Source organism: Phasianus colchicus, chromosome 31 (genome assembly GCF_987193195.1).
Source record: "Phasianus colchicus chromosome 31, bPhaCol1.hap1.1, whole genome shotgun sequence".
Classification (NCBI taxonomy): domain Eukaryota; kingdom Metazoa; phylum Chordata; class Aves; order Galliformes; family Phasianidae; genus Phasianus; species Phasianus colchicus.
In genome coordinates, this window is record NC_143466.1 from 1739475 (window position 1) to 1764577 (window position 25103).

General features: G+C 54.4%; 3 protein-coding genes and 1 pseudogene across 6 annotated transcripts; all 4 read left to right on the forward strand.

Moving 5' to 3' along the window:
• Window positions 1-3115: 3115 nt before the first annotated feature.
• LOC149914204 (free fatty acid receptor 2-like) lies at window positions 3116-5018 on the forward strand (annotated as a pseudogene).
• A 4580-nt stretch (window positions 5019-9598) lies between these two features.
• LOC149914205 (free fatty acid receptor 2-like) lies at window positions 9599-12972 on the forward strand. Its single transcript, XM_090127591.1, has one exon. It carries the CDS (start codon window positions 11149-11151, stop codon window positions 12457-12459), a length of 1311 nt encoding a protein of 436 aa, XP_089983717.1. The 5' UTR covers window positions 9599-11148; the 3' UTR covers window positions 12460-12972.
• Window positions 12973-17092: 4120 nt separating this feature from the next.
• On the forward strand, window positions 17093-18765 carry LOC149914206 (uncharacterized). Its single transcript, XM_090127820.1, has one exon. The coding sequence runs from the start codon at window positions 17708-17710 to the stop codon at window positions 18698-18700; it is 993 nt and encodes a 330-aa protein (XP_089983946.1). The 5' UTR covers window positions 17093-17707; the 3' UTR covers window positions 18701-18765.
• Window positions 18766-20929: 2164 nt separating this feature from the next.
• LOC149914207 (leukocyte immunoglobulin-like receptor subfamily B member 3A) lies at window positions 20930-23801 on the forward strand. Of its 4 annotated transcripts, XM_090127826.1 has the most exons (6): window positions 20931-21161; window positions 21235-21270; window positions 21388-21666; window positions 22149-22283; window positions 22509-22546; window positions 23099-23801. In XM_090127826.1, the coding sequence occupies exons 1-6, from the start codon at window positions 21038-21040 to the stop codon at window positions 23234-23236; spliced, it is 750 nt and encodes a 249-aa protein (XP_089983952.1). In that variant the 5' UTR covers window positions 20931-21037; the 3' UTR covers window positions 23237-23801. The 4 variants fall into 4 exon arrangements, with proteins under 4 accessions (XP_089983954.1, XP_089983952.1, XP_089983951.1 ...); XM_090127825.1 differs by having other exon boundaries at window positions 20932-21161; window positions 22149-22546; XM_090127829.1 differs by lacking the exon at window positions 23099-23801 and having other exon boundaries at window positions 20965-21161; window positions 22394-22509.
• Window positions 23802-25103: the final 1302 nt, after the last annotated feature.

Genomic DNA, 25103 nt, shown 5'->3' on the forward strand with positions numbered 1-25103 from the left:
GCAGACATCCTGGTGGGCGTCTGCTATAGACCTCCAAACCAGGATGAGAGACAGGCGAGCTATTCTATAAGCAGCTGGCACGAGCTGCACAGTCGCCAGCCCTTGTCCTCATGGGGGACTTCAACTTCCCTGACATATGCTGGGAGCACAGCACAGCACAGAAGAAGCAGTCTAGGAGGTTTCTGGAATGCAGAGAGGATAACTTCCTGATGCAGCTGGTCAGAGAGCCCACGAGAGGAATTGCCCCGCTAGACCTGCTGTTCACAAACAGAGAAGGTCTGGTGGGAGACGTGGAGGTCGGGGGCTGTCTTGGACAGAGTGACCATGAGATGGTAGAGTTCTCAATTCTTGGTGGAGCCAGGAGGAAGAACAGCAAAACTGCTACCTTGGACTTCCGGAGGGCGGACTTTGAATTGTTTAGAAGACTAGTAGGGGGAGTCCTCTGGGATTCAGTCTTAGAGGGTAAAGGGGTCCAAGACAACTGGTTGCTCTTCAAGAAGGTAGTCTTACAGGCGCAGGAGCGGGCTGTCCCCCTGAGCTGCAAGATGAGCCGGCGGGGAAGGAGACCGGCGTGGATGAATAGGGAGCTATTCTTGAGGCTCCAGGAGAAAAAGAGAATCTACCGCCTGTGGAAGAAGGGACGGGCGACTCAGAAAGAGTACAGAGAAGTTGTTAAGATGTGCAGGGAGAAAATCAGAAAGGCAAAAGCCCAGCTCGAACTCAACCTGGCCGCTGGGATAAAAAGAAACAAGAAATCCTTTTACAAATATATCAACAGTAAGAGGAGGACTAAGGAGAATCTCCATTCCTTACTGGATGAGGCTGGGAATGTGACTACTGACAATAAGGAAAAGGCAGAGGTCCTGAATGCCTTCTTTACGTCTGTCTTTAAAGGTTATCCTGAGTATCCTCAGGATACTCCACTTTTTGACCTGGTAGTCTCGGCTGGGGAGCAGACTAAACCACCCACGATTCAGAAGGAAACAGTCAGAGACCTGCTACTGCAACTGGACTGTCACAGATTCTCTTGAGGGAGATCACGCGGCAAGTGCGGGATGAACGGGGGATCAGGCCTAGCCAGCATGGGTTCCCGAAGGGCAGGTCCTGCTTGACCAACCTGATCTCCTTCTATGATCTAGTGACCCGCCTGGTGGATGAGGGACAGGCTGTTGATGTGGTCTACCTAGACTTCAGCGAGGCCTTTGACACTGTCTCCCACAGCATTCTCCTGCAGAAGCTGGCAGCCCGAGGCTTGGATGGGTACGCTCTTGGCTGGGTAAGGAGCTGGCTGGAGCGCCGGGCCCAGAGAGTGGTGGTCAATGGAACTAAATCCCGCTGGCGACCGGTCACGAGCTGTGTTCCCCAGGGGTCGGTGCTGGAGCCTGTCCTCTTCGAGATCTTTCTTGATGACCTGGATGAAGGCATCGAGTGCACCCTCAGTAAATTCGCAGATGACACCAAGTTGGCTGGAAGTGTGGATCTGCCTGGGGGTGGCGAGACCATTCAGATGGATCTGGACAGGCTGGAGGGCTGGGCTGAGGCCAACGGGATGAGGTTCAACGAGACCAAATGCCAGGTCCTACACTTCGGCTACAACAACCCCAGGCAACGCTACATGCTTGGGGCGGAGTGGCTGGAGGACTGCATAGAGGAAATGGACCTGGGGGTGTTGGTTGACGCTCGGCTAAACATGAGCCAGCAGTGTGCCCAGGTGGCCAAGAAGGCCAATGGGATCCTGGCTTGCATCAGAAGTAATGTGACCAGCAGGAGTAGGGAAGTAATTGTTCCCCTGTACTCAGCTCTGGTGAGGCCGCACCTCGAGTACTGTGGCCAGTTTTGGGCCCCTCACTGCAAGAAAGACATTGAGGCCCTGGAGCGTGTTCAAAGAAGGGCAACAAAACTGGTGAGGGGTCTGGAGCACAGGCCTGATGAGGAGCGGCTGAGGGAGCTGGGATTGTTCAGTCTGGAGAAGAGGAGGCTCAGGTGAAAAGTTATTGCTCTCTATAGCTACCTGAAGGGAGGTGGTAGGAGCTGGGGGTCGGCCTCTTCTCCCGTATAACCGGTGATAGGACTAGAGGGAATGGTTTCAAGCTGCGCCAGGGAAGATTCAGGCTGGATATTAGGAAATACTACTTCTCTGAAAGGGTGGTCAGGCGCTCGAATGGGCTGCCCAGGGAGGTGGTGGAATCCCCTTCCCTGGAGGTGTTCAAGGAACGTTTGGATGTTGCGTTGAGGGATATGGTTTAGCGAGAACCATTGGTGATAGGTGGATGGTTGGACTGGATGATCTGTAGGTCTTTTCCAACCTTAGTGTTTCTGTGATTCTGTGATTCTGTGAGATGTGGTTTTGGTGAGTTATGAGGTGTGGGGAGTTCTGGGAGAGCTGTGGGATTTGGGGTCATTTGTGGGTTTTCAAATGGAGAGGCTCAGGGTCCTGCCCCACCTCTTCTCCTCACCCTGAGCAGGAAATGCATTAATCAACCATATGAAATCCATATGGGGGCAGCACTCTCCCATGGGTATGGAGGAAGCTGTGGGGCCTCACCTCATAACCCCATGACACCACATCGTACCCCATAACCACATCAGGCCATGTTCCTGCCCCACAGCCCCGTGATTCCATATTCAGCTTCGTGGCTCTGTGCCCCACAGCCACACAGCCTTCCCTTCCTCCATCCTCATCCTCATCGCTTTGGGAATGCTACGAGCCCATATCCTGCCCATAATCCCATATCCTGACCCATAACAGGAAATCTTACCCCATGTCCTGCCCCATGGATCCATATCCTGCTCCATAGCTTTATGTCCCACAGCCCTGGAACCTTCCTCCTGCTGCACTCATACTCATGTCTTTGGGACTACGAGGACCATATATACCTTCCCGCAGCCCCATATCACATTTCACAGCCCCATAACTCTCCCTCTTGCCCCATATCATGCCCCATAGCTCCACATCCAACCCCATATCCTCATTTCCAGTCCCATATCCCCAGAAATTGACACACCATCCCACAGTCTGATCTGTGCCCCCTATCCTTGCCTCATAGCCCACGGACTCCATACTCCAACCCATAGCTCTGGTATCATCCCTTACCCCTCCTATAGCCCCGGTTTGATACCATGTCCTATTCCAGTATGACCCCATAGCCTGCCCTACAGCTCTATGCTCTTTGTCCCACAGACTTCCTCTCGCCATGCTCGTCTTAGCCATCCACGTGCTGACCTTCGCTGTGGGTTTTCCTGCCAACATCTTCACCCTCCTCACCCTCCTCATCAAAATCCGATGCCACCGTCCTCATCCCCACCTCACCGCTGCCGACCTCCTCCTCCTCCACCTCACCACCGCCGACCTCCTTGTCCTCCTCTTCCTCCCATTCAAGATGGCCGAAGAGGCAGCCATGATGGCGTGGCCCTTCCCCAGAGTGCTCTGCCCCATTGCAAACTTCTGCTTCTACTCCAGCATCTACCTCAGCACTCTCTTTATAGCTGCCCTCAGTGTGGAGCGCTACTTTGGGGTCGTGTTCCCACACCGCTACAACCGGCGCCGGAGGTTATGGCGGACGATGGCCGCCAGCGCCGTCCTTTGGGTGATGGCATTGTCCCTTTGTTCCTTCGTCTTTGTAGCGGAGCATCACAGAGAGTTTGGGGTCAATGGCTCTGAGGCTGATGGGGAAGGTGGTTTAGGCTTCAATGGGAAAAAGACCTGGGGATCGGTGATGGACAACCCCAATCACGTTGACCACGTTGGGCTGAAGACGGACAACTCCCATTGTTCCGGGACCAGTCGGTCTGACCCTGGGGGATTTGAGTTAACCAAACCTAACGGCATTGACACCGACGTCCCCAGTACTTCTACTGCTGACATCACCACTCCCAGTGGCTCCAAGGTCCCCAGTCTCAACATCTACAGGATCTCCAGCCCCAAGGCCGACCGCAACATCTCCACCCTCCAATTCTCTGCCTGCACAACCCCAAAAACTCCCCACATCCCCACCACAACCTCATGAAACTCTCAGAATGCCTCTGAGACTCAACCCCACAAGGTCTACCACTGCTACGATGACTTCTCCCCAACCCAGCTGCGCTTTGTTCTCCCGCTGCGCCTTGTGCTCTTCCTCGTCCTCTTCCTCCTCCCCTTTGCCATCACCATGTTCTGCTATGTCCACATCATCCGTGCCCTCCTCACTCGACCCCACATCCCACTGCAGAAGAAGTACCGCACTGTGGGGCTGGCCGTGGCCACCATGGTCAACTTTGTCATCTGCTTTGGTCCCTACAACCTCTCGCATGTGGTGGGCTTTGTGCAGCAGCGCAGCCCCACATGGAGGACCTACGCTGTGCTCCTCACCACCCTCAGCCCCGCGCTCGACCCCTTCATCTTCTATTTCTCCTCCAGTGCTGTGCGGAGGGCGGTCAGTGGGGTGGTGGGGGCGGTTTGTGGCACAATCCATGGGTTTTCGGGTTGGTGTGGGTGGGGGAGTGAGGGGGGGAGTGGAGGAGAGTGAGCCCCAACCAGGAGGAGGTTCTGGGGTAAATGAGGTTGTTGTGATTGGAGTGGGTTTAATGGGGTAGGAGGTCAGAAATGGGGATGGGTGTGTTGTTTTTGTGGTAAGAGTGGTTCCGTGGATGTGTCCAATGTTTGTGGGTCAACCAACACTTGGTCGCTGTTGGGTTGTCCTACTGGGTTAGAGTCAATAAAGACCCGTGGATGTGGTCAGTGTGGTCAATGAGGTCACATAGATCAGTGTGGTCAATGCAGAACCCTGAGTGTGACGTAATGTTTTCCCCAATGTCCACTGGTGTTGGGGTCAATGTGGACTATTGACCCAACTTTGCTTTACGCCCAGTGCCCCCAATTCCTTCAGTGTCCCCCATGTCTGCAATGCCCTCAATATCCAGCAATGTCCCCAGTTCCTCCAGTGACTCCAATATCCCCAGTGCCCCCTATGTGCACGGCTGAGCAGGAGGAAAGAGCATCCCTCTACACTCCAGAGATCAGTTCACCCATCAGCTGCCTCCCAGACAACACATCTGGCCGTGGTCTCCAGGAGGCTGAAAGTTCTTCCCAAAAAGAATGCAGCTTCCCGGGCGAGTGCCCACCCCAAAACTCATCCATGCAGGTCTTCCCCAGGAGGGAGTGCCTGAGCCTGCACTCAGGTCCTTGCCAAGGGCAAGGCAGTCAGTTGCACGCCTCCAGACTGCCTTCAGACAGAAGAAAAGAAAGGTGTCTGTCGCAGGGGACTCCTTCTGATGGGAAAAAAGGCTCTGACTCATCGGCCAGTCCCTACCTGTAGGGAAAGTGTGCTGCCTTCCTTGTTGCCAGCTCAGGACATCAGCAGGAGACTCCCTGCTCTGGTTCACCCCTCTGGTTGTTCTCCCTCACTGATGGCTCAAGCTGGCAGTGATGAAGTCACTGAGAGAAGCTTGAGGGCCCTGCAAAGGCACTGGGTTGCTCACTGGGTGCAGTGGGAGTGCATGTGGCGTTCTCCTCTGTCCGCTCAGTAGCTGTGAAGGATACTGAGAGGTCAGGGAAACACATCTGATAAATATGTGGCTGAATGGTTGGTGCCACAGCAGAAGTTTTGCTTCTTCTTTTTCTGACCAGAGGGCACTGTACTCTGTGCTGTGCTGATGGTTGCAGGTGGATCCCACCTGTCTGAAAGGGAGAAGAGGACCTCAGACCAGGAGCTGGCTTGTTTCCCTGAGAGGGCTTCAAACTGGCAGGCCTTTGGGGACAGCGTGAGATATGCAGGGGTGACAGCCTGTATGGGGCACCACAACTGGGGCATGTGTGCACGGCTCTGGGTGTCAGCCATTGGGTGCCCTCAGTACCACCATCTCTTGGGGACCACAAATTCCACATCAGGAGGTGATGTAACAGAGTAACGTCCACAAGAGGAAGTGACAGTGGCTCTGAGGCTGCTTCCTGCCCCCACTGCAGTCCCAAAGCTGTTCCTGCCTCACGGCACCAATGGTGCTGGCCCTCATCCTGGGTGATTGCCAATGGGGACGTGGTGCCACGGGGGTTGGTGGCCCTATGTGCGATCAGAACCGTGTCCCTTGCAGGTTGGTGGCTGGTGGCAGCGAGCAGGGCCTGGCAGCATGAGTGTGGTGATAGGGGGTTTATGGTGAGAGAGGGAGGGGAGCGTGGTCAGGGGGCCATCAGAGGGCACAGGAGGGTGTGCAGGGACAAGGCTGACTGCTGTCCCCTGTCCTCGTGCCCCGACCCTCCCTGTCGCTGCACCCCAGCCAGGGGGGTCCCTTGGGGACACTGTCACCCTGCGCTGCCACCTGCCGAAGCCGGCTGCATGGGTTGAGCTTTACCAGGATGGACTAGGGAGTCAGTGTGTGAGGGCCGCCTGCACTGCCCGTTCAGTAAGGCAGCAGTGGGAGTGGAGGTCTTGTGTCAGCATGGGTGAGTGCTCCTGTCTTTTTTTCAGGTGACTTGCTCTCCTGTTGACAGGCCCTGACGCCACCATTTCAAACATGGTGCTCACCAGGAAACGTGCTTCCCACGCAAAGACTGTGGCAACCCAGATAGAGGGTCTGCTCAGTAATGTTCAGGTCGCTGGCTGCTGGGAGTGCCTCAGCCTGCTGCTGCCAGGGGAGGATGGGAAGGATGCCACTTGCGTGCGGTGTGAGCAGCTGGCCGAGCTGCTCAACCTGGTGGTGGAGCTGAGGGAGGAGGTAGGTAGACTGCGGACCATCAGAGAGTGCGAGCGGGAGATTGACTGGTGGAGTGACTCTGTGCGAGAAAGGCGCAGAGATTGCACTTCCCAGACTGAGGGAGTAATGGACCCTCTCTCTCTCCATAGTCAAACAGGGAGAGACAGCTAGAGAGGAGAGGAGGAATGGCAGCAGGTCTCAGCCCAGCGTCGCAGGCAACCCCCATCCCGACCTCCCTCGGTTCCCTGGTCCCTCTCAGTAACAGGTATGAAGCCCTGAAACAACCAGAGGGAGTGGTGAGTGATGATGACGTGGGAGCACTGCCGCCAAGCTTGCCCAAGGTGAGGCGGTCAGCTCCACGTTTGAAGACTGCCTCCTCCAAGAAAGAAAGGAGGGTGCTAGTTGTAGGCGACTCTCTTCTGAGAGGAACAGAGGGTCCAATATGTCGGCCTGACCCTACCCACAGGGAGGTGTGCTGCCTTCCTGCGGCCCGGCTCAGGGATATTTCTAGAAAACTCCCCAGCCTTATCCGCCCCTCTGATTATTGCCCTTTATTGATAGTTCAGGCCGGCAGCGATGGGATGGCTGATAGAAGCCTGAGGATTATAAAAAATGATTTTAGGAGACTGGGGAAGTTAGTTGGTGGAGCGGGCATACAAGTAGTGTTTGCCAGTATTCCCTTGGTGGCAGGGACAAACACTGAGATGACCAGGAAAAGCCATCTTATAAATGCATGGCTGAGAGCATTTGCTGAGGTGCAAGCGCAAAAATTTTGGATTCTTTGATCACGGGGCAGTCTACTCGGCACTTGGACTGAGGTGTGCTGATGGGAATTGCCTGTCTCCAAAGGAAAACGGATACTTGCCCAGGAGCTGACAAGACTTGTAGAGAGGGCTTTAAACTAGATAGGAAGGGGGCAGGGGATAAAGCCAGGCCTACTAGAGATCAGCCTGGGGAAGTGGTATTGGGATTAGGTGAGAGGCGAGGGGCTCAGCTGAGCTGCGTCTACACTAATGCACGCAGCATGGGCAGCAAGCAAGAAGAGTTGGAAGCCATTGTGCAGCAGGCAAACGATGACCTAGTTGCCATAACGGAAACGTGGTGGGATTGCTCCCATGACTGGAGCGCTGCAATGGATGGCTACAGACTCTTCAGGAAGGATAGGCAAGGAAGGAGGGGTGGCAGTGTGGCTCTCTGCATTAGGGATTGCTTTTATGCTACTGAGATTGTGACTGGGGACGATAACGTTGAATCCCTATGGGTAAAGATCAGGGGAAGGGCTGACAAGGCAGACATCCTGGTGGGCGTCTGCTATAGACCTCCAAACCAGGATGAGAGACAGGCGAGCTATTCTATAAGCAGCTGGCACGAGCTGCACAGTCGCCAGCCCTTGTCCTCATGGGGGACTTCAACTTCCCTGACATATGCTGGGAGCACAGCACAGCACAGAAGAAGCAGTCTAGGAGGTTTCTGGAATGCAGAGAGGATAACTTCCTGATGCAGCTGGTCAGAGAGCCCACGAGAGGAACTGCCCCGCTAGACCTGCTGTTCACAAACAGAGAAGGTCTGGTGGGAGACGTGGAGGTCGGGGGCTGTCTTGGACAGAGTGACCATGAGATGGTAGAGTTCTCAATTCTTGGTGGAGCCAGGAGGAAGAACAGCAAAACTGCTACCTTGGACTTCCGGAGGGCGGACTTTGAATTGTTTAGAAGACTAGTAGGGGGAGTCCTCTGGGATTCAGTCTTAGAGGGTAAAGGGGTCCAAGACAACTGGTTGCTCTTCAAGAAGGTAGTCTTACAGGCGCAGGAGCGGGCTGTCCCCCTGAGCTGCAAGATGAGCCGGCGGGGAAGGAGACCGGCGTGGATGAATAGGGAGCTATTCTTGAGGCTCCAGGAGAAAAAGAGAATCTACCGCCTGTGGAAGAAGGGACGGGCGACTCAGAAAGAGTACAGAGAAGTTGTTAAGATGTGCAGGGAGAAAATCAGAAAGGCAAAAGCCCAGCTCGAACTCAACCTGGCCGCTGGGATAAAAAGAAACAAGAAATCCTTTTACAAATATATCAACAGTAAGAGGAGGACTAAGGAGAATCTCCATTCCTTACTGGATGAGGCTGGGAATGTGACTACTGACAATAAGGAAAAGGCAGAGGTCCTGAATGCCTTCTTTACGTCTGTCTTTAAAGGTTATCCTGAGTATCCTCAGGATACTCCACTTTTTGACCTGGTAGTCTCGGCTGGGGAGCAGACTAAACCACCCACGATTCAGAAGGAAACAGTCAGAGACCTGCTACTGCAACTGGACTGTCACAGATTCTCTTGAGGGAGATCACGCGGCAAGTGCGGGATGAACGGGGGATCAGGCCTAGCCAGCATGGGTTCCCGAAGGGCAGGTCCTGCTTGACCAACCTGATCTCCTTCTATGATCTAGTGACCCGCCTGGTGGATGAGGGACAGGCTGTTGATGTGGTCTACCTAGACTTCAGCGAGGCCTTTGACACTGTCTCCCACAGTATTCTCCTGCAGAAGCTGGCAGCCCGAGGCTTGGATGGGTACGCTCTTGGCTGGGTAAGGAGCTGGCTGGAGCGCCGGGCCCAGAGAGTGGTGGTCAATGGAACTAAATCCCGCTGGCGACCGGTCACGAGCGGTGTTCCCCAGGGGTCGGTGCTGGAGCCTGTCCTCTTCGAGATCTTTCTTGATGACCTGGATGAAGGCATCGAGTGCACCCTCAGTAAATTCGCAGATGACACCAAGTTGGCTGGAAGTGTGGATCTGCCTGGGGGTGGCGAGACCATTCAGATGGATCTGGACAGGCTGGAGGGCTGGGCTGAGGCCAACGGGATGAGGTTCAACGAGACCAAATGCCGGGTCCTACACTTCGGCTACAACAACCCCAGGCAACGCTACATGCTTGGGGCGGAGTGGCTGGAGGACTGCATAGAGGAAATGGACCTGGGGGTGTTGGTTGACGCTCGGCTAAACATGAGCCAGCAGTGTGCCCAGGTGGCCAAGAAGGCCAATGGGATCCTGGCTTGCATCAGAAGTAATGTGACCAGCAGGAGTAGGGAAGTAATTGTTCCCCTGTACTCAGCTCTGGTGAGGCCGCACCTCGAGTACTGTGGCCAGTTTTGGGCCCCTCACTGCAAGAAAGACATTGAGGCCCTGGAGCGTGTTCAAAGAAGGGCAACAAAACTGGTGAGGGGTCTGGAGCACAGGCCTGATGAGGAGCGGCTGAGGGAGCTGGGATTGTTCAGTCTGGAGAAGAGGAGGCTCAGGTGAAAAGTTATTGCTCTCTATAGCTACCTGAAGGGAGGTGGTAGGAGCTGGGGGTCGGCCTCTTCTCCCGTATAACCAGTGATAGGACTAGAGGGAATGGTTTCAAGCTGCGCCAGGGAAGATTCAGGCTGGATATTAGGAAATACTACTTCTCTGAAAGGGTGGTCAGGCGCTCGAATGGGCTGCCCAGGGAGGTGGTGGAATCCCCTTCCCTGGAGGTGTTCAAGGAACGTTTGGATGTTGCGTTGAGGGATATGGTTTAGCGAGAACCATTGGTGATAGGTGGATGGTTGGACTGGATGATCTGTAGGTCTTTTCCAACCTTAGTGTTTCTGTGATTCTGTGATTCTGTGAGATGTGGTTTTGGTGAGTTATGAGGTGTGGGGAGTTCTGGGAGAGCTGTGGGATTTGGGGTCATTTGTGGGTTTTCAAATGGAGAGGCTCAGGGTCCTGCCCCACCTCTTCTCCTCACCCTGAGCAGGAAATGCATTAATCAACCATATGAAATCCATATGGGGGCAGCACTCTCCCATGGGTATGGAGGAAGCTGTGGGGCCTCACCTCATAACCCCATGACACCACATCGTACCCCATAACCACATCAGGCCATGTTCCTGCCCCACAGCCCCGTGATTCCATATTCAGCTTCGTGGCTCTGTGCCCCACAGCCACACAGCCTTCCCTTCCTCCATCCTCATCCTCATCGCTTTGGGAATGCTACGAGCCCATATCCTGCCCATAATCCCATATCCTGACCCATAACAGGAAATCTTACCCCATGTCCTGCCCCATGGATCCATATCCTGCTCCATAGCTTTATGTCCCACAGCCCTGGAACCTTCCTCCTGCTGCACTCATACTCATGTCTTTGGGACTACGAGGACCATATATACCTTCCCGCAGCCCCATATCACATTTCACAGCCCCATAACTCTCCCTCTTGCCCCATATCATGCCCCATAGCTCCACATCCAACCCCATATCCTCATTTCCAGTCCCATATCCCCAGAAATTGACACACCATCCCACAGTCTGATCTGTGCCCCCTATCCTTGCCTCATAGCCCACGGACTCCATACTCCAACCCATAGCTCTGGTATCATCCCTTACCCCTCCTATAGCCCCGGTTTGATATCTTGTCCCATTCCAGTATGACCCCATAGCCTGCCCTACAGCTCTGTGCCCTTTGTCCCACAGCCTTCCTCTCGCCATGCTCGTCTTAGCCATCCACGTGCTGACCTTCGCTGTGGGTTTTCCTGCCAACATCTTCACCCTCCTCACCCTCCTCATCAAAATCCGATGCCACCGTCCTCATCCCCACCTCACCGCTGCCGACCTCCTCCTCCTCCACCTCACCACCGCCGACCTCCTTGTCCTCCTCTTCCTCCCATTCAAGATGGCCGAAGAGGCAGCCATGATGGCGTGGCCCTTCCCCAGAGTGCTCTGCCCCATTGCAAACTTCTGCTTCTACTCCAGCATCTACCTCAGCACTCTCTTTATAGCTGCCCTCAGTGTGGAGCGCTACTTTGGGGTCGTGTTCCCACACCGCTACAACCGGCGCCGGAGGTTATGGCGGATGATGGCCGCCAGCGCCGTCCTTTGGGTGATGGCATTGTCCCTTTGTTCCTTCGTCTTTGTAGCGGAGCATCACAGAGAGTTTGGGGTCAATGGCTCTGAGGCTGATGGGGAAGGTGGTTTAGGCTTCAATGGGAAAAAGACCTGGGGATCGGTGATGGACAACCCCAATCACGTTGACCACGTTGGGCTGAAGACGGACAACTCCCATTGTTCCGGGACCAGTCGGTCTGACCTTGGGGGATTTGAGTTAACCAAACCTAACGGCATTGACACCGACGTCCCCAGTACTTCTACTGCTGACATCACCACTCCCAGTGGCTCCAAGGTCCCCAGTCTCAACATCTACAGGATCTCCAGCCCCAAGGCTGACCGCAACATCTCCACCCTCCAATTCTCTGCCTGCACAACCCCAAAAACTCCCCACATCCCCACCACCACCTCATGGAACTCTCAGAATGCCTCTGAGACTCAACCCCACAAGGTCTACCACTGCTACGATGACTTCTCCCCAACCCAGCTGCGCTTTGTTCTCCCGCTGCGCCTTGTGCTCTTCCTCGTCCTCTTCCTCCTCCCCTTTGCCATCACCATGTTCTGCTATGTCCACATCATCCGTGCCCTCCTCACTCGACCCCACATCCCACTGCAGAAGAAGTACCGCACTGTGGGGCTGGCCGTGGCCACCATGGTCAACTTTGTCATCTGCTTTGGTCCCTACAACCTCTCGCATGTGGTGGGCTTTGTGCAGCAGCGCAGCCCCACATGGAGGACCTACGCTGTGCTCCTCACCACCCTCAGCCCCACGCTCGACCCCCTCATCTTCTATTTCTCCTCCAGTGCTGTGCGGAGGGCGGTCAGTGGGGTGGTGGGGGCGGTTTGTGGCACAATCCATGGGTTTTCGGGTTGGTGTGGGTGGGGGAGTGAGGGGGGGAGTGGAGGAGAGTGAGCCCCAACCAGGAGGAGGTTCTGGGGTAAATGAGGTTGTTGTGATTGGAGTGGGTTTAATGGGGTAGGAGGTCAGAAATGGGGATGGGTGTGTTGTTTTTGTGGTAAGAGTGGTTCCGTGGATGTGTCCAATGTTTGTGGGTCAACCAACACTTGGTCGCTGTTGGGTTGTCCTACTGGGTTAGAGTCAATAAAGACCCGTGGATGTGGTCAGTGTGGTCAATGAGGTCACATAGATCAGTGTGGTCAATGCAGAACCCTGAGTGTGACGTAATGTTTTCCCCAATGTCCACTGGTGTTGGGGTCAATGTGGACTATTGACCCAACTTTGCTTTACGCCCAGTGCCCCCAATTCCTTCAGTGTCCCCCATGTCTGCAATGCCCTCAATATCCAGCAATGTCCCCAGTTCCTCCAGTGACTCCAATATCCCCAGTGCCCCCTATGTGCACGGCTGAGCAGGAGGAAAGAGCATCCCTCTACACTCCAGAGATCAGTTCACCCATCAGCTGCCTCCCAGACAACACATCTGGCCGTGGTCTCCAGGAGGCTGAAAGTTCTTCCCAAAAAGAATGCAGCTTCCCGGGCGAGTGCCCACCCCAAAACTCATCCATGCAGGTCTTCCCCAGGAGGGAGTGCCTGAGCCTGCACTCAGGTCCTTGCCAAGGGCAAGGCAGTCAGTTGCACGCCTCCAGACTGCCTTCAGACAGAAGAAAAGAAAGGTGTCTGTCGCAGGGGACTCCTTCTGATGGGAAAAAAGGCTCTGACTCATCGGCCAGTCCCTACCTGTAGGGAAAGTGTGCTGCCTTCCTTGTTGCCAGCTCAGGACATCAGCAGGAGACTCCCTGCTCTGGTTCACCCCTCTGGTTGTTCTCCCTCACTGATGGCTCAAGCTGGCAGTGATGAAGTCACTGAGAGAAGCTTGAGGGCCCTGCAAAGGCACTGGGTTGCTCACTGGGTGCAGTGGGAGTGCATGTGGCGTTCTCCTCTGTCCGCTCAGTAGCTGTGAAGGATACTGAGAGGTCAGGGAAACACATCTGATAAATATGTGGCTGAATGGTTGGTGCCACAGCAGAAGTTTTGCTTCTTCTTTTTCTGACCAGAGGGCACTGTACTCTGTGCTGTGCTGATGGTTGCAGGTGGATCCCACCTGTCTGAAAGGGAGAAGAGGACCTCAGACCAGGAGCTGGCTTGTTTCCCTGAGAGGGCTTCAAACTGGCAGGCCTTTGGGGACAGCGTGAGATATGCAGGGGTGACAGCCTGTATGGGGCACCACAACTGGGGCATGTGTGCACGGCTCTGGGTGTCAGCCATTGGGTGCCCTCAGTACCACCATCTCTTGGGGGCCACAAATCCCACATCAGGAGGTGATGTAACAGAGTAACGTCCACAAGAGGAAGTGACAGTGGCTCTGAGGCTGCTTCCTGCCCCCACTGCAGTCCCAAAGCTGTTCCTGCCTCACGGCACCAATGGTGCTGGCCCTCATCCTGGGTGATTGCCAATGGGGACGTGGTGCCACGGGGATTGGTGGCCCTATGTGCGATCAGAACCGTGTCCCTTGCAGGTTGGTGGCTGGTGGCAGCGAGCAGGGCCTGGCAGCATGAGTGTGGTGATAGGGGGTTTATGGTGAGAGAGGGAGGGGAGCGTGGTCAGGGGGCCATCAGAGGGCACAGGAGGGTGTGCAGGGACAAGGCTGACTGCTGTCCCCTGTCCTCGTGCCCCGACCCTCCCTGTCGCTGCACCCCAGCCAGGGGGGTCCCTTGGGGACACTGTCACCCTGAGGTGCCACCTGCCGAAGCCGGCTGCATGGGTTGAGCTTTACCAGGATGGACTAGGGAGTCAGTGTGTGAGGGCCGCCTGCACTGCCCGTTCAGTAAGGCAGCAGTGGGAGTGGAGGTCTTGTGTCAGCATGGGTGAGTGCTCCTGTCTTTTTTTCAGGTGACTTGCTCTCCTGTTGACAGGCCCTGACGCCACCATTTCAAACATGGTGCTCACCAGGAAACGTGCTTCCCACGCAAAGACTGTGGCAACCCAGATAGAGGGTCTGCTCAGTAATGTTCAGGTCGCTGGCTGCTGGGAGTGCCTCAGCCTGCTGCTGCCAGGGGAGGATGGGAAGGATGCCACTTGCGTGCAGTGTGAGCAGCTGGCCGAGCTGCTCAACCTGGTGGTGGAGCTGAGGGAGGAGGTAGGTAGACTGCGGACCATCAGAGAGTGCGAGCGGGAGATTGACTGGTGGAGTGACTCTGTGCGAGAAAGGCGCAGAGATTGCACTTCCCAGACTGAGGGAGTAATGGACCCTCTCTCTCTCCATAGTCAAACAGGGAGAGACAGCTAGAGAGGAGAGGAGGAATGGCAGCAGGTCTCAGCCCAGCGTCGCAGGCAACCCCCATCCCGACCTCCCTCGGTTCCCTGGTCCCTCTCAGTAACAGGTATGAAGCCCTGAAACAACCAGAGGGAGTGGTGAGTGATGATGACGTGGGAGCACTGCCGCCAAGCTTGCCCAAGGTGAGGCGGTCAGCTCCACGTTTGAAGACTGCCTCCTCCAAGAAAGAAAGGAGGGTGCTAGTTGTAGGCGACTCTCTTCTGAGAGGAACAGAGGGTCCAATATGTCGGCCTGACCCTACCCACAGGGAGGTGTGCTGCCTTCCTGCGGCCCGGCTCAGGGATATTTCTAGAAAACTCCCCAGCCTTATCCGCCCCTCTGATTATTGCCCTTTATTGATAGTTCAGGCCGGCAGCGATGGGATGGCTGATAGAAGCCTGAGGATTATAAAAAATGATTTTAGGAGACTGGGGAAGTTAGTTGGTGGAGCGGGCATGCAAGTAGTTTTTACCAGTATTCCCTTGGTGGCAGGGACAAACACTGAGATGACCAGGAAAAGCCATCTTATAAATGCATGGCTGAGAGCATTTGCTGAGGTGCAAGTGCAAAAATTTTGGATTCTTTGATCACGGGGCGGTCTACTCGGCACTTGGACTGAGGTGTGCTGATGGGAATTGCCTGTCTCCAAAGGAAAACGGATACTTGCCCAGGAGCTGACAAGACTTGTAGAGAGGGCTTTAAACTAGATAGGAAGGGGGCAGGGGATAAAGCCAGGCCTACTAGAGATCAGCCTGGGGAAGTGGTATTGGGATTAGGTGAGAGGCGAGGGGCTCAGCTGAGCTGCATCTACACTAATGCACGCAGCATGGGCAGCAAGCAAGAAGAGTTGGAAGCCATTGTGCAGCAGGCAAACGATGACCTAGTTGCCATAACGGAAACGTGGTGGGATTGCTCCCATGACTGGAGCGCAGCAATGGATGGCTACAGACTCTTCAGGAAGGATAGGCAAGGAAGGAGGGGTGGCAGTGTGGCTCTCTGCATTAGGGATTGCTTTTATGCTACTGAGATTGTGACTGGGGACGATAACGTTGAATCCCTATGGGTAAAGATCAGAGGAAGGGCTGACAAGGCAGACATCCTGGTGGGCGTCTGTTACAAACGTCCAAACCAGGATGAAGAGACAGACAAGCTATTCTATAAGCAGCTGGCACGAGCTGCACGGTCGCCAGCCCTTGTGCTCATGGGGGACTTCAACTTCCCTGACATATGCTGGGAGTACAGCACAGCACAGAAGAAGCAGTCTAGGAGGTTTCTGGAATGCAGAGAGGATAACATTCTGATGCAGCTGGTCAGAGAGCCCACGAGAGGAACTGCCCCGCTAGACCTGCTGTTCACAAACAGGGAAGGTCTGGTGGGAGATGTGGAGGTTGGAGGCTGTCTTGGACAGAGTGACCATGAAGTGATAGATTTCTCGATTCATGGTGGAGCCTGGAGGGGGAACTGCTACCTTGGACTTCAGGAGGGCGGACTTTGAAGTGTTCAAGAGACTAATAGGGGGAGTCCCCTGGCATTCAGTCTTAGTGAGTAAAGGGGTCCAAGAGAGCCGGTTGCTCTTCAAGAAGGAAGTCTTAAGGGCGCAGGAGCAGGCGGTCTCCCTGAGCTGCAAAATGAAGAAGACCGGCGTGGATGAATCGGGAGCTATTCTTGAGGCTACGTGAGAAAAAGAGAATCTACCGCCTGTGGAAAGAGGGACAGGCAACTCAGAATGAATACAAGGAAGTCGTTAGGATGTGTAGAGGTGAAATCAGAAAGGCTGTTGATGTGGTCTATCTAGACTTCAGCAAGGCCTTTGACACTGTCTCCCACAGCATTCTCCTGCAGAAGCTGGCAGCCCGAGGCTTGGATGGGTACGCTCTTGGCTGGGTAAGGAGCTGGCCGGGCCCAGAGAGTGGTGGTGAAAGGAGTTAAATCCAGCTGGCGACCGGTCACGAGTGGTGTTCCCCAGGGGTCGGTGCTGGGGCCTGTCCTCTTCGAGATCTTTATTGATGACCTGGATGAGGGCATCGAGTGCACCCTCAGTAAATTCGCAGATGACACCAAATTGGCTGGAAGTGTGGATCTGCCTGGGGGTGGCGAGACCATTCAGAGGAAACGGGACAGGCTGGAGGGCTGGGCTGAGGCCAAAGGGATGAGGTTCAACGAGACCAAATGCCAGGTCCTACACTTCGGCTACAACAACCCCAGGCAACGCTACATGCTTGGGGCGGAGTGGCTGGAGGACTGCATAGAGGAAATGGACCTGGGGGTGTTGGTTGATGCTCGGCTGAACATGAGCCAGCAGTGTGCCTGGGTGGCCAAGAAGGCCAATGGCATCCTGGCTTGCATCAGAAACAGTGTTGCCAGCAGGAGCAGAGAGGTGATGGTTCCCCTGTACTCAGCTCTGGTGAGGCCGCACCTCGAGTACTGTGGCCAGTTCTGGGCCCCTCACTGCAAGAAAGACATCGAGGCCCTGGAACGTGTTCAGAGGAGGGCAACAAAGCTGGTGAGGGGTGTGGAACACAGGCCATATAAGGAAAGGCTGAAGGAGCTGGGAATGTTCAGCCTGGAGAAGAGGAGGGTCAGGTGAGACCTCATTGCTCTCTATAACTTCCCGAAGGGAGGTTGTAGTGAGCTGGGGGTCAGCCTCTTGTCTCGTGTCATTAGTGATAGGACCAGAGGGAATGGTGTCAAGCTAAAGCAGGGGAGATTCAAGCTGGTGCTCCTACCACCCCCAAGGCTTATCTCTTTGTGCCCTCACCTCTTGGGGACAGCGTGAGACTGGAGGTGGCACCCACACCTTCACCCCCAGCTAGGTACCAGCCCCCATTTGGGTGCCTGCAGTGTCACCCACAGGTGGCAGTATCATCACATCCCTTCCCCATCGCGGTGATGCTGAGGATGAAGGCACCCAAATCCCTTCACCCCTCAGATGCTGAGTTGGTGTCCCATGGGAACCAGCCATCTGCCAGGGTTGAGCTTTACCAGGATGGACTTCTGAGATCCTACAAGGACGTGGACAAGCATCAGGTCATGGCTGAGTTCTCCTTGGTTTGCGTAAAGCTGGAAGATGTAATGAAGGATTGGTGCCAATACTGGGTTTTGGAGCCACCAGGAAGATCAGAGAAGAGTGTCCCCATCGAGTTGGTGGTGACAGGTGAGGGTTATGGGGAAAGCAGATGGCCCTCGGCATTCTCCACAGGGCCATGTCCTATCTCTGTTCTCCCTCTGCATCCAGATAGTCAATATTCCCCACCTGACATTTCCATGAGCCCTGACAAAAGCGTGGCAGTGGGGACCAATGTCACCATCCGCTGCTGCAACCAGGGATGTGGGGGCATCATCTTCCTGCACAAGGATGGGCACTCAGCCCCTCTCCAGAACCAGGACCCCGGTGATGAAGGCACGGCCACCTTCATCCTTCTTGCGGTGACCACAGCTGACAATGGCACCTACAGGTGCTCCTACCACCCCAAGCCCTACCTCTTTGTGCCCTCACCTCTTGGGGACAGCGTGAGACTGGAGGTGGCACCCACACCTGCACCCCCAGCTAGGTCCCAGCCCCCATTTGGGTGCCTCCAGTGTCACCCACAGGTGGCAGTATCATCACATCCCTTCCCCATCGCGGTGATGCTGAGGATGAAGGCACCCAAATACCTTCACCCCTCAGGTGCTGAGCTGGTGTCCCATGGGAACCTGGTGATTGCAGTGGTGAGGGGCTGTGCTGCTGTCCTCGTTTTTGCCCTTGGCATCTTCTTTGTCATCGATGCCTGCAGCCTCTGGATACGGAGAGATGAGAGTCCGGGTGCTGACGTGGGTGCTGGAAGACCCCATGTATGCCTCTCCACAAGGCATCTCATCTTTGGGGTGCACTGTGTGGGTTAGATACACATTCCCTATTTTGGGCTCCCTGATGCTCTCTTCCCCTCTCAATGATTCCCAGATCTTTTCAAACCCAACACCTTCAAGTCCCCACCAGTGCCCCCAAATGCTTCCCAATCCCACCAAATCCCCAAATGCTCATCTCTAACAACAGTACCCTTTCTTTGCCCTCAAATCCCTTAGCACTCTTTCATACACGCAAATCCTTCCTGATCCACCCCATATCCAACATCAGCGCTGTGGGATCCCCACATCTGTCCCAATTCACCCCTCTCCTACAGATCACCTTCAAGCCCCCTGACTCCCATTCTGTCCAACGTACATCTCCTATAGGTTCCTTCATAGACCATTACCATCTCTGTTCTTTCTCTCTTCCTTGACTGTCTTATTAAACAGGTTTTTCTCTCAACCTCTGAGTTCCAGATTATTTGTCCTCTCATCTTCTCCCCCATCCCTCTAGGAGCAGTCAGTGAATGATGACAAATGCCTTTCTACATTTTCAGAACAGCCTTTCTCATCACTTGAGCAGATATAAGCAGAAGGACGTGATTACAAGCTCAAGAACTGAATGCAGAGGAGCCTCCTCCTAGTCAGCAGTCAAATCTTCAGTCCGTCTCAAAAAATCTCCATCCAGTCCCTAAACACTGTTCAGCTCCAAAACACCCTCACCACCCCAGTATCTACATCCAGCCCCAAAAAGTCTCCTCCACCCACAAAATCTCCACCCACTTCCCAAAATCTCCATCCCCCAGAAATTTCCAGCCACACAGAAATCTCCATTCACTCCCAAATTCTCTATCCAGCTCCACAACCTCCATCCAGACCACTAATACTTCGTGCATCCCCAAATAGCCATCCAGACCCCAAACACAAAATCTCCCTTCACCTCCAAACTCTCCATGCAGACCCCGAATCTCCACCTATCCTCAGATCTAAGCCTCCCTGGATTCTCAAGCCCCAAATGCCCCTCAGAACTCACTGGGACCCTCAAACCATAATGAGACACTCCAACACCCTACTTATGTCCCCAGAACTGAGACACCTTCGACTCCCAAGCCCACCCTCCCTGTTACCCAGTCTTACCCACCAGAATCCCAAATGACCCAAATCTAACATCCCCAAAGCCTTTCCAGTGTGGCCCATATCATTCCCAATCCCACCAAATCCCTCAAGGATCAACTCTAACCCCCAAATCCTTCTTTATCATCCTCAAATCCCTTCTCACCCACTGGCACACAAAATCTCTCCCAAGTTTTAGCACTGTTTGGAGGGTGGTGAGCAGCTGCGCTGAGCATCGCTTGTTTTGTAAATCTATAAATATAATCACCTGTCATGGGTTTATGATTTTTGGTTACTGGCATTCCGCATCATAACTTCATGTGGCACACTGAGAGTGAAAGAGCTAATGCTCCAGTTCCATGGATCGTGGATAGTTCCAGACACCTGGTTCTCCAAAGAGAAGAAGAACTGAACACCACGCACCCCAGAGGACATTGTGCTGTTCTGTTATCCGTTGTCCATTCAGAGAAAGAAAGAACTGTTGGCAGTTCATGAGCTGTCCTCTCTTTTCCCTTTCTGCTCCTCCCAGCAACGTGTGTGCTCCCTAGTCATCTCAACTTCAGCATTGGAGTAAGGCCTTTGGTTTTGGACACACTCCCATTCTATTTGATGTATTAGCTTCAATTTCAGTTATATTGTATTACACTGTACTGCAAATGTGTTACATTGCATACTGCTATCTTTTCTGTTAGTAAATTACCTCTTCTCCTGAGATTGTTGCTACTGTTCCATCTCCCAACCTTTTCCCCATTATTCCCTTTCCCCTTTCCCAGGGCATGGGTCATGGCTCCCCCCACAACACCAGTGACAGAACCAGGCCAAACCGGCCTGTGTACCATGCATATTGCCATTACTATGATTTCTCTCTTCCTTTTCTGCCCTAGTAAATTGTTTTCTATTGCAACCCATGAGTTTTGCACTCTCTTGGTTGATTCTCACACAGTGCACCAAGAGTCGGGTCAGTGAGTGAAGGGCTGTGTGGTGCTGAGCTGCTGGCAGCTGACAGCACTGCAGTCCTTGTGGTACCAAAAGTGGGACCCAAAGGGTGCAGATCCCGACGCACCACTGAAGCCACGTGTGCTGTGTTTGGCATCCCATGGGGGACACCACACGAGGCACGTGCTGGCAGAACTTTGGGGACAGTCAGTGACACTTGAGGGGTGATCGCCTGCGTGGGACACACAAACAGGGTCTGTGTGCAATGCCCTGTGTGTGTCAGCCAATTGAGGACAAAGCATTGTCACCACAAATGGGGGAAATTTGTCACGAGGTGGTGACATCATGGCATCCTGTCCCCAAGGGGAAATGAGATTGCCTCTCCGGCCACTTCCTGACCCCACTGCAGTCTCTCTGTCCCAGAGCTGCTCCTGCCTCATGGCAACAATGGCGCTGGCCCTCATCCTGGGTGAGTGACAATGGGGACGTGGTGCCACGGGGGTTGGTGGCCAGGTATCTGACCAGGACCGTGTCCCTTGCAGGTTGGTGGCTGGTGGCAATGAGCAGAGCACGGCATTGTGAGTATGGGGACAGAGGAAGAATGGGGAGAGTGGGAGGGGAGTGTGTTCAGGGTGCCATCAGAGTTGCAGGGGAGGGTGTGCAGGGACAAGGCTGACTGCTGTCCCCTGTCCTAGTGCCCCGACCCTCCCTGTCGCTGCACCCCAGCCAGGAGGTGTCCCTGGGGGACACTGTCACCCTGCGCTGCCACCTGCCCCGAATGCCTGCCTGGGTCCAGCTCTGGTTGAATGGAACTCTCAGATCTGACAAGCAAAAAGACAAGGAGCAGGATACAGCTGAGTTCTCCTTTGCTGTCACAAACCTGGAAGATGCAGGGACATATCAGTGTCGGTACCAGGTGTCAGAGCCACTGTGGACATCAAATAGGAGTGAGCCCGTGGAGCTGGTGCTGACAGGTGAGGGCACTATGGACACCAGCTGGCCCTGGTGTCTTCTCCTCCCTGCATGCAAACCGCAGCTTCCCCCAACTCGGCATTTCCCTGAGCCCAGGGAACATGTGGCAATGGGGACTGATGTCACCACCCACCGCTGGAATGGGGGTCATGGTGGCACATTCCTCCTGCACACAGCTGAATGCTCGGACCCTATCCTGTGCCAGGATCCCACTGGGAATACTGTGGGTGGGGTACAGAAACCTTCACCCATTCAGGGGGGACTCTGGCCTCTGCCAGCACCAGTACAAAATCCTACAACCCCAAGGATCACACATTTGTGTCCTCACCCCTAGGGGGCAGCATGATGATGGAGGTGACACCCACACCTGCAACCCCAGTCGGGTCTGAGACCCCATTTGCACGCCCCCAGTGTCACCCATGGGTGGAACTGTCCCTGCATCCCTGCCCTGTGATGTTAACACCCAAACACTTGCACCCCACAGGTGCCCAGGGGCGGTCCCATGGGAACCTGGTGGTGGCGGTGGTGAGGGGCTGTGCTGCTGTCTTGGTCTTCAGCCTGGGCCTCTACTTTGTCCTCGATGCCCGCAGCCTCTGGACAAGGAGAGATAAGAGCCCTGGTGAGGAAGTGGTTAAACGGTTTCCATCCCTTAAAGATCCTCTCAAGTGCCCTGCCTCCTCTTTCTGTCCTCAGTTGAATTCCCCAAGTGCCCTTTTCCATTCCCTACAGATCCCCCCAGGTGTCCCCTACCTGTTCTTTGATCCCCTACAGATCTTTAAGGACCACCAAGTATTCCATCGAGACCACGTATCCTTCATCTTTCAACTTCCTCTTTTTGATGCAGTTGTCACCCCTGAAATGCTTAAGTCAATGTCAATCAAGGTAAGTGTCTGTGTCAGTGGACCCCAAGTCCCAGTTCACCCCTTGGGGCACACAGAGAACATCACTATGGAGACCCACACCCTTCCCATGAGGCCCACAGATGAACCCCAGCCTCATATGGCTTACTCTGACATTTATGTGCCCCACATCTATCCAGCTCATGGGAAATCCAAATCTGCATTGAGGAGAACCCTCAGCCCACAATCCTAAGTCTCCAGACCCACACAAGCCCTCCAAGCCTTAATCCCTCCCAGAACATACAGGCACATACAACTTGAGAAGAGCGGACCTAAATGCACCCACACAGAATCCCAATGACCCATGGGGAATATAAAAAAAAAAAAAGCCCCTCTATTCCCCCGGTCCGTAGGTACCCCAAGACCATAGCTGGACCCCAAATATCCCCCTTGCAGACCCCCCCGGTACCCCCGCAGAACTCCAGACTCACCCTCATGGTCACATCCCCCTCATACCTTCACCAGAGGCCAACCCTCAGCCCACCCATCTTGGGGAACCCCATGGTAGCACCCCACTCTCCTCCTGTATCTCCAGGTGCCCCCCAGGGACAGCGAGGATGTGACTTACGTCGAGATGCCAGCTGCCATCCCGTGCTCCCAGACTCCCAGTTCCCCCACCGCCAACCAACCCCCCGTTATCTACACCACAGTGAGCACTGAATTACCGTGCTGATGGGCCTCCCAGGTGCCTCATTTTTGGGGTGTGTGGAAGGGGACAGACCTCAAGTTCCCTGCTTGGGACTCCCTGATGTCCTCTTCTTATCTCAGACCAGCTGATCTCCCCAAATCTAACACTCCCAAATTCTCACTGGTGCATCCAAAATACTTCCCACTCACACCAAATCCCAAATGCTCATCTCTTACCCTAAAATCCTTCCTTATCCCCTCAAGTACCTTAACACTCCCTGAGACGTCCAAATCCTCTGCTGTCCTGTCCCAGACACCACCACCTGACACATTCCTGAGACACCCTTATCTGTGCCAGTCTTCCCTTCTTACGGAAGTCCCACAGAATGTCCTTTCCTCTCCTTCCATCTCCTACAGATTTCCTATAGATTCCATGTAGACCCCCCAAAATCCCTTGCCTCCCTTTCTGCCCTGGTTGTATCCTTGGTCTTTGGGTGTTGAGCAACTCCTTTGTGCATCACTTGCTTTGCAGAAGTATATACATCTATCTGATTAGCAGTACTGTTATTTCTCGCTTCCTTTTCTGTCTCAGTAAATAGATTTTATCTCCACCGATGAATTCTTCCTCATTTTCTCTGGTTCTCTCCCCAGACCCACTGGGAGGGGTCAGTGGGAATAAAAGCTGTGTGGTGCTGAGCTGCTGCTGTGTGACAGCACTGCACTCCTTGCAGTCCCTCCCTCCCTCCATGCACAGGACGTGACACTCACCTGGTGCAGCTGTCAGATCCCCTCAGTGTGGGAAGGTCTGGTTGTGACCTCCCAGCTCTACCCCAGGAAGGCTCCATGCCAGAGAGGTCCGAGCAGGGACAAGCCCTGGCTGCCTGGGAAATGCCGGTGTTTCAGCTCCCCTGTTCCCGAGGAGCTGAAAAGGTGCAGTGGCTGCCCTTCCCTCCTGAGAACTGGTTGGGCTCAGAACCACCCAGTGTGTGCTGTGTTGGGAGCAGCACTGCTGACAGCCCAGAAGGAGAGGCACTGCATTCAACACCCTGCTGATGGAAGGCTGACATCCTGGCAGGAACCACGGACAGCCCTGCAGAGCCAATTCACTGCTGAACGGAATGCCACTCGGCGATGCTGTGTGGTGCTGTCAGAACCAGCAGATGAGGAAATCATTCTGTGGACTGAATTAGAATGACAGGAAGAAGGAGTGGACTCCTCTCCTCTCCTCTCCTCTCCTCTCCTCTCCTCTCCTCTCCTCTCCTCTCCTCTCCTCTCCTCTCCTCTCCTCTCCTCTCCTCTCCTCTCCTCTCCTCTCCTCTCCTCTCCTCTCCTCTCCTCTCCTCTCCTCTCCTCTCCTCTCCTCTCCTCTCCTCTCCTCTCCTCTCCTCTCCTCTCCTCTCCTCTCCTCTCCTCCCCTCTCCTCCCCTCCCCTCCCCTCCCCTCCCCTCCCCTCCCCTCCCCTCCCCTCCCCTCCCCACCCCTTCCCTCCCCTCCCCACAAAAAAATAATAATAAGCAAACACAACCCAAACTCTGCTTCTTAAACCCGCAGACCAGTGTGAGCATCAGTCAAGCTGTGTCCTGACAGATAAATAACCTTGGTGGTCATTAAAAACAAAACAGCAGGCATGTTTGGCCTGACCTCACAGCTGTGTCACTGTCCTTCAGCCCTGATGTCAGTGCTGGGTGCTGTGAAATTATCAAAGGATTTGCAACATCACTGTCAGCAAAACCTTGTGCCCAAGAGCTGCTTCTGCTGGAATGGAATAAAAGAAAGGTAAAACCTTCCAGCAATGGGAATCCTGGCACCCAAAGGACGGACAAAATACCCCAGAATTGCGAATCCTACCAAAAAAGGCAGGCAAAAATACTCTAGAATGGGTATTTTTAACACCAAATCCAGGATAAAACACC

Bases quoted from the DNA above. Each gene is read 5' to 3' on its own strand.
- LOC149914206 (XM_090127820.1), top strand. From the start codon at position 17,708: ATGCTGAGGATGAAGGCACCCAAATCCCTTCACCCCTCAGATGCTGAG.
- LOC149914207 (XM_090127825.1), top strand. From the start codon at position 21,038: ATGGCATCCTGTCCCCAAGGGGAAATGAGATTGCCTCTCCGGCCACTT. The intron at 21,162-21,234 runs GTGAGTGACAAT...TGTCCCTTGCAG, and splicing joins GGCGCTGGCCCTCATCCTGG to GTTGGTGGCTGGTGGCAATG. The intron at 21,271-21,387 runs GTGAGTATGGGG...CCCCTGTCCTAG, and splicing joins AATGAGCAGAGCACGGCATT to TGCCCCGACCCTCCCTGTCG.
- LOC149914205 (XM_090127591.1), top strand. From the start codon at position 11,149: ATGCTCGTCTTAGCCATCCACGTGCTGACCTTCGCTGTGGGTTTTCCT.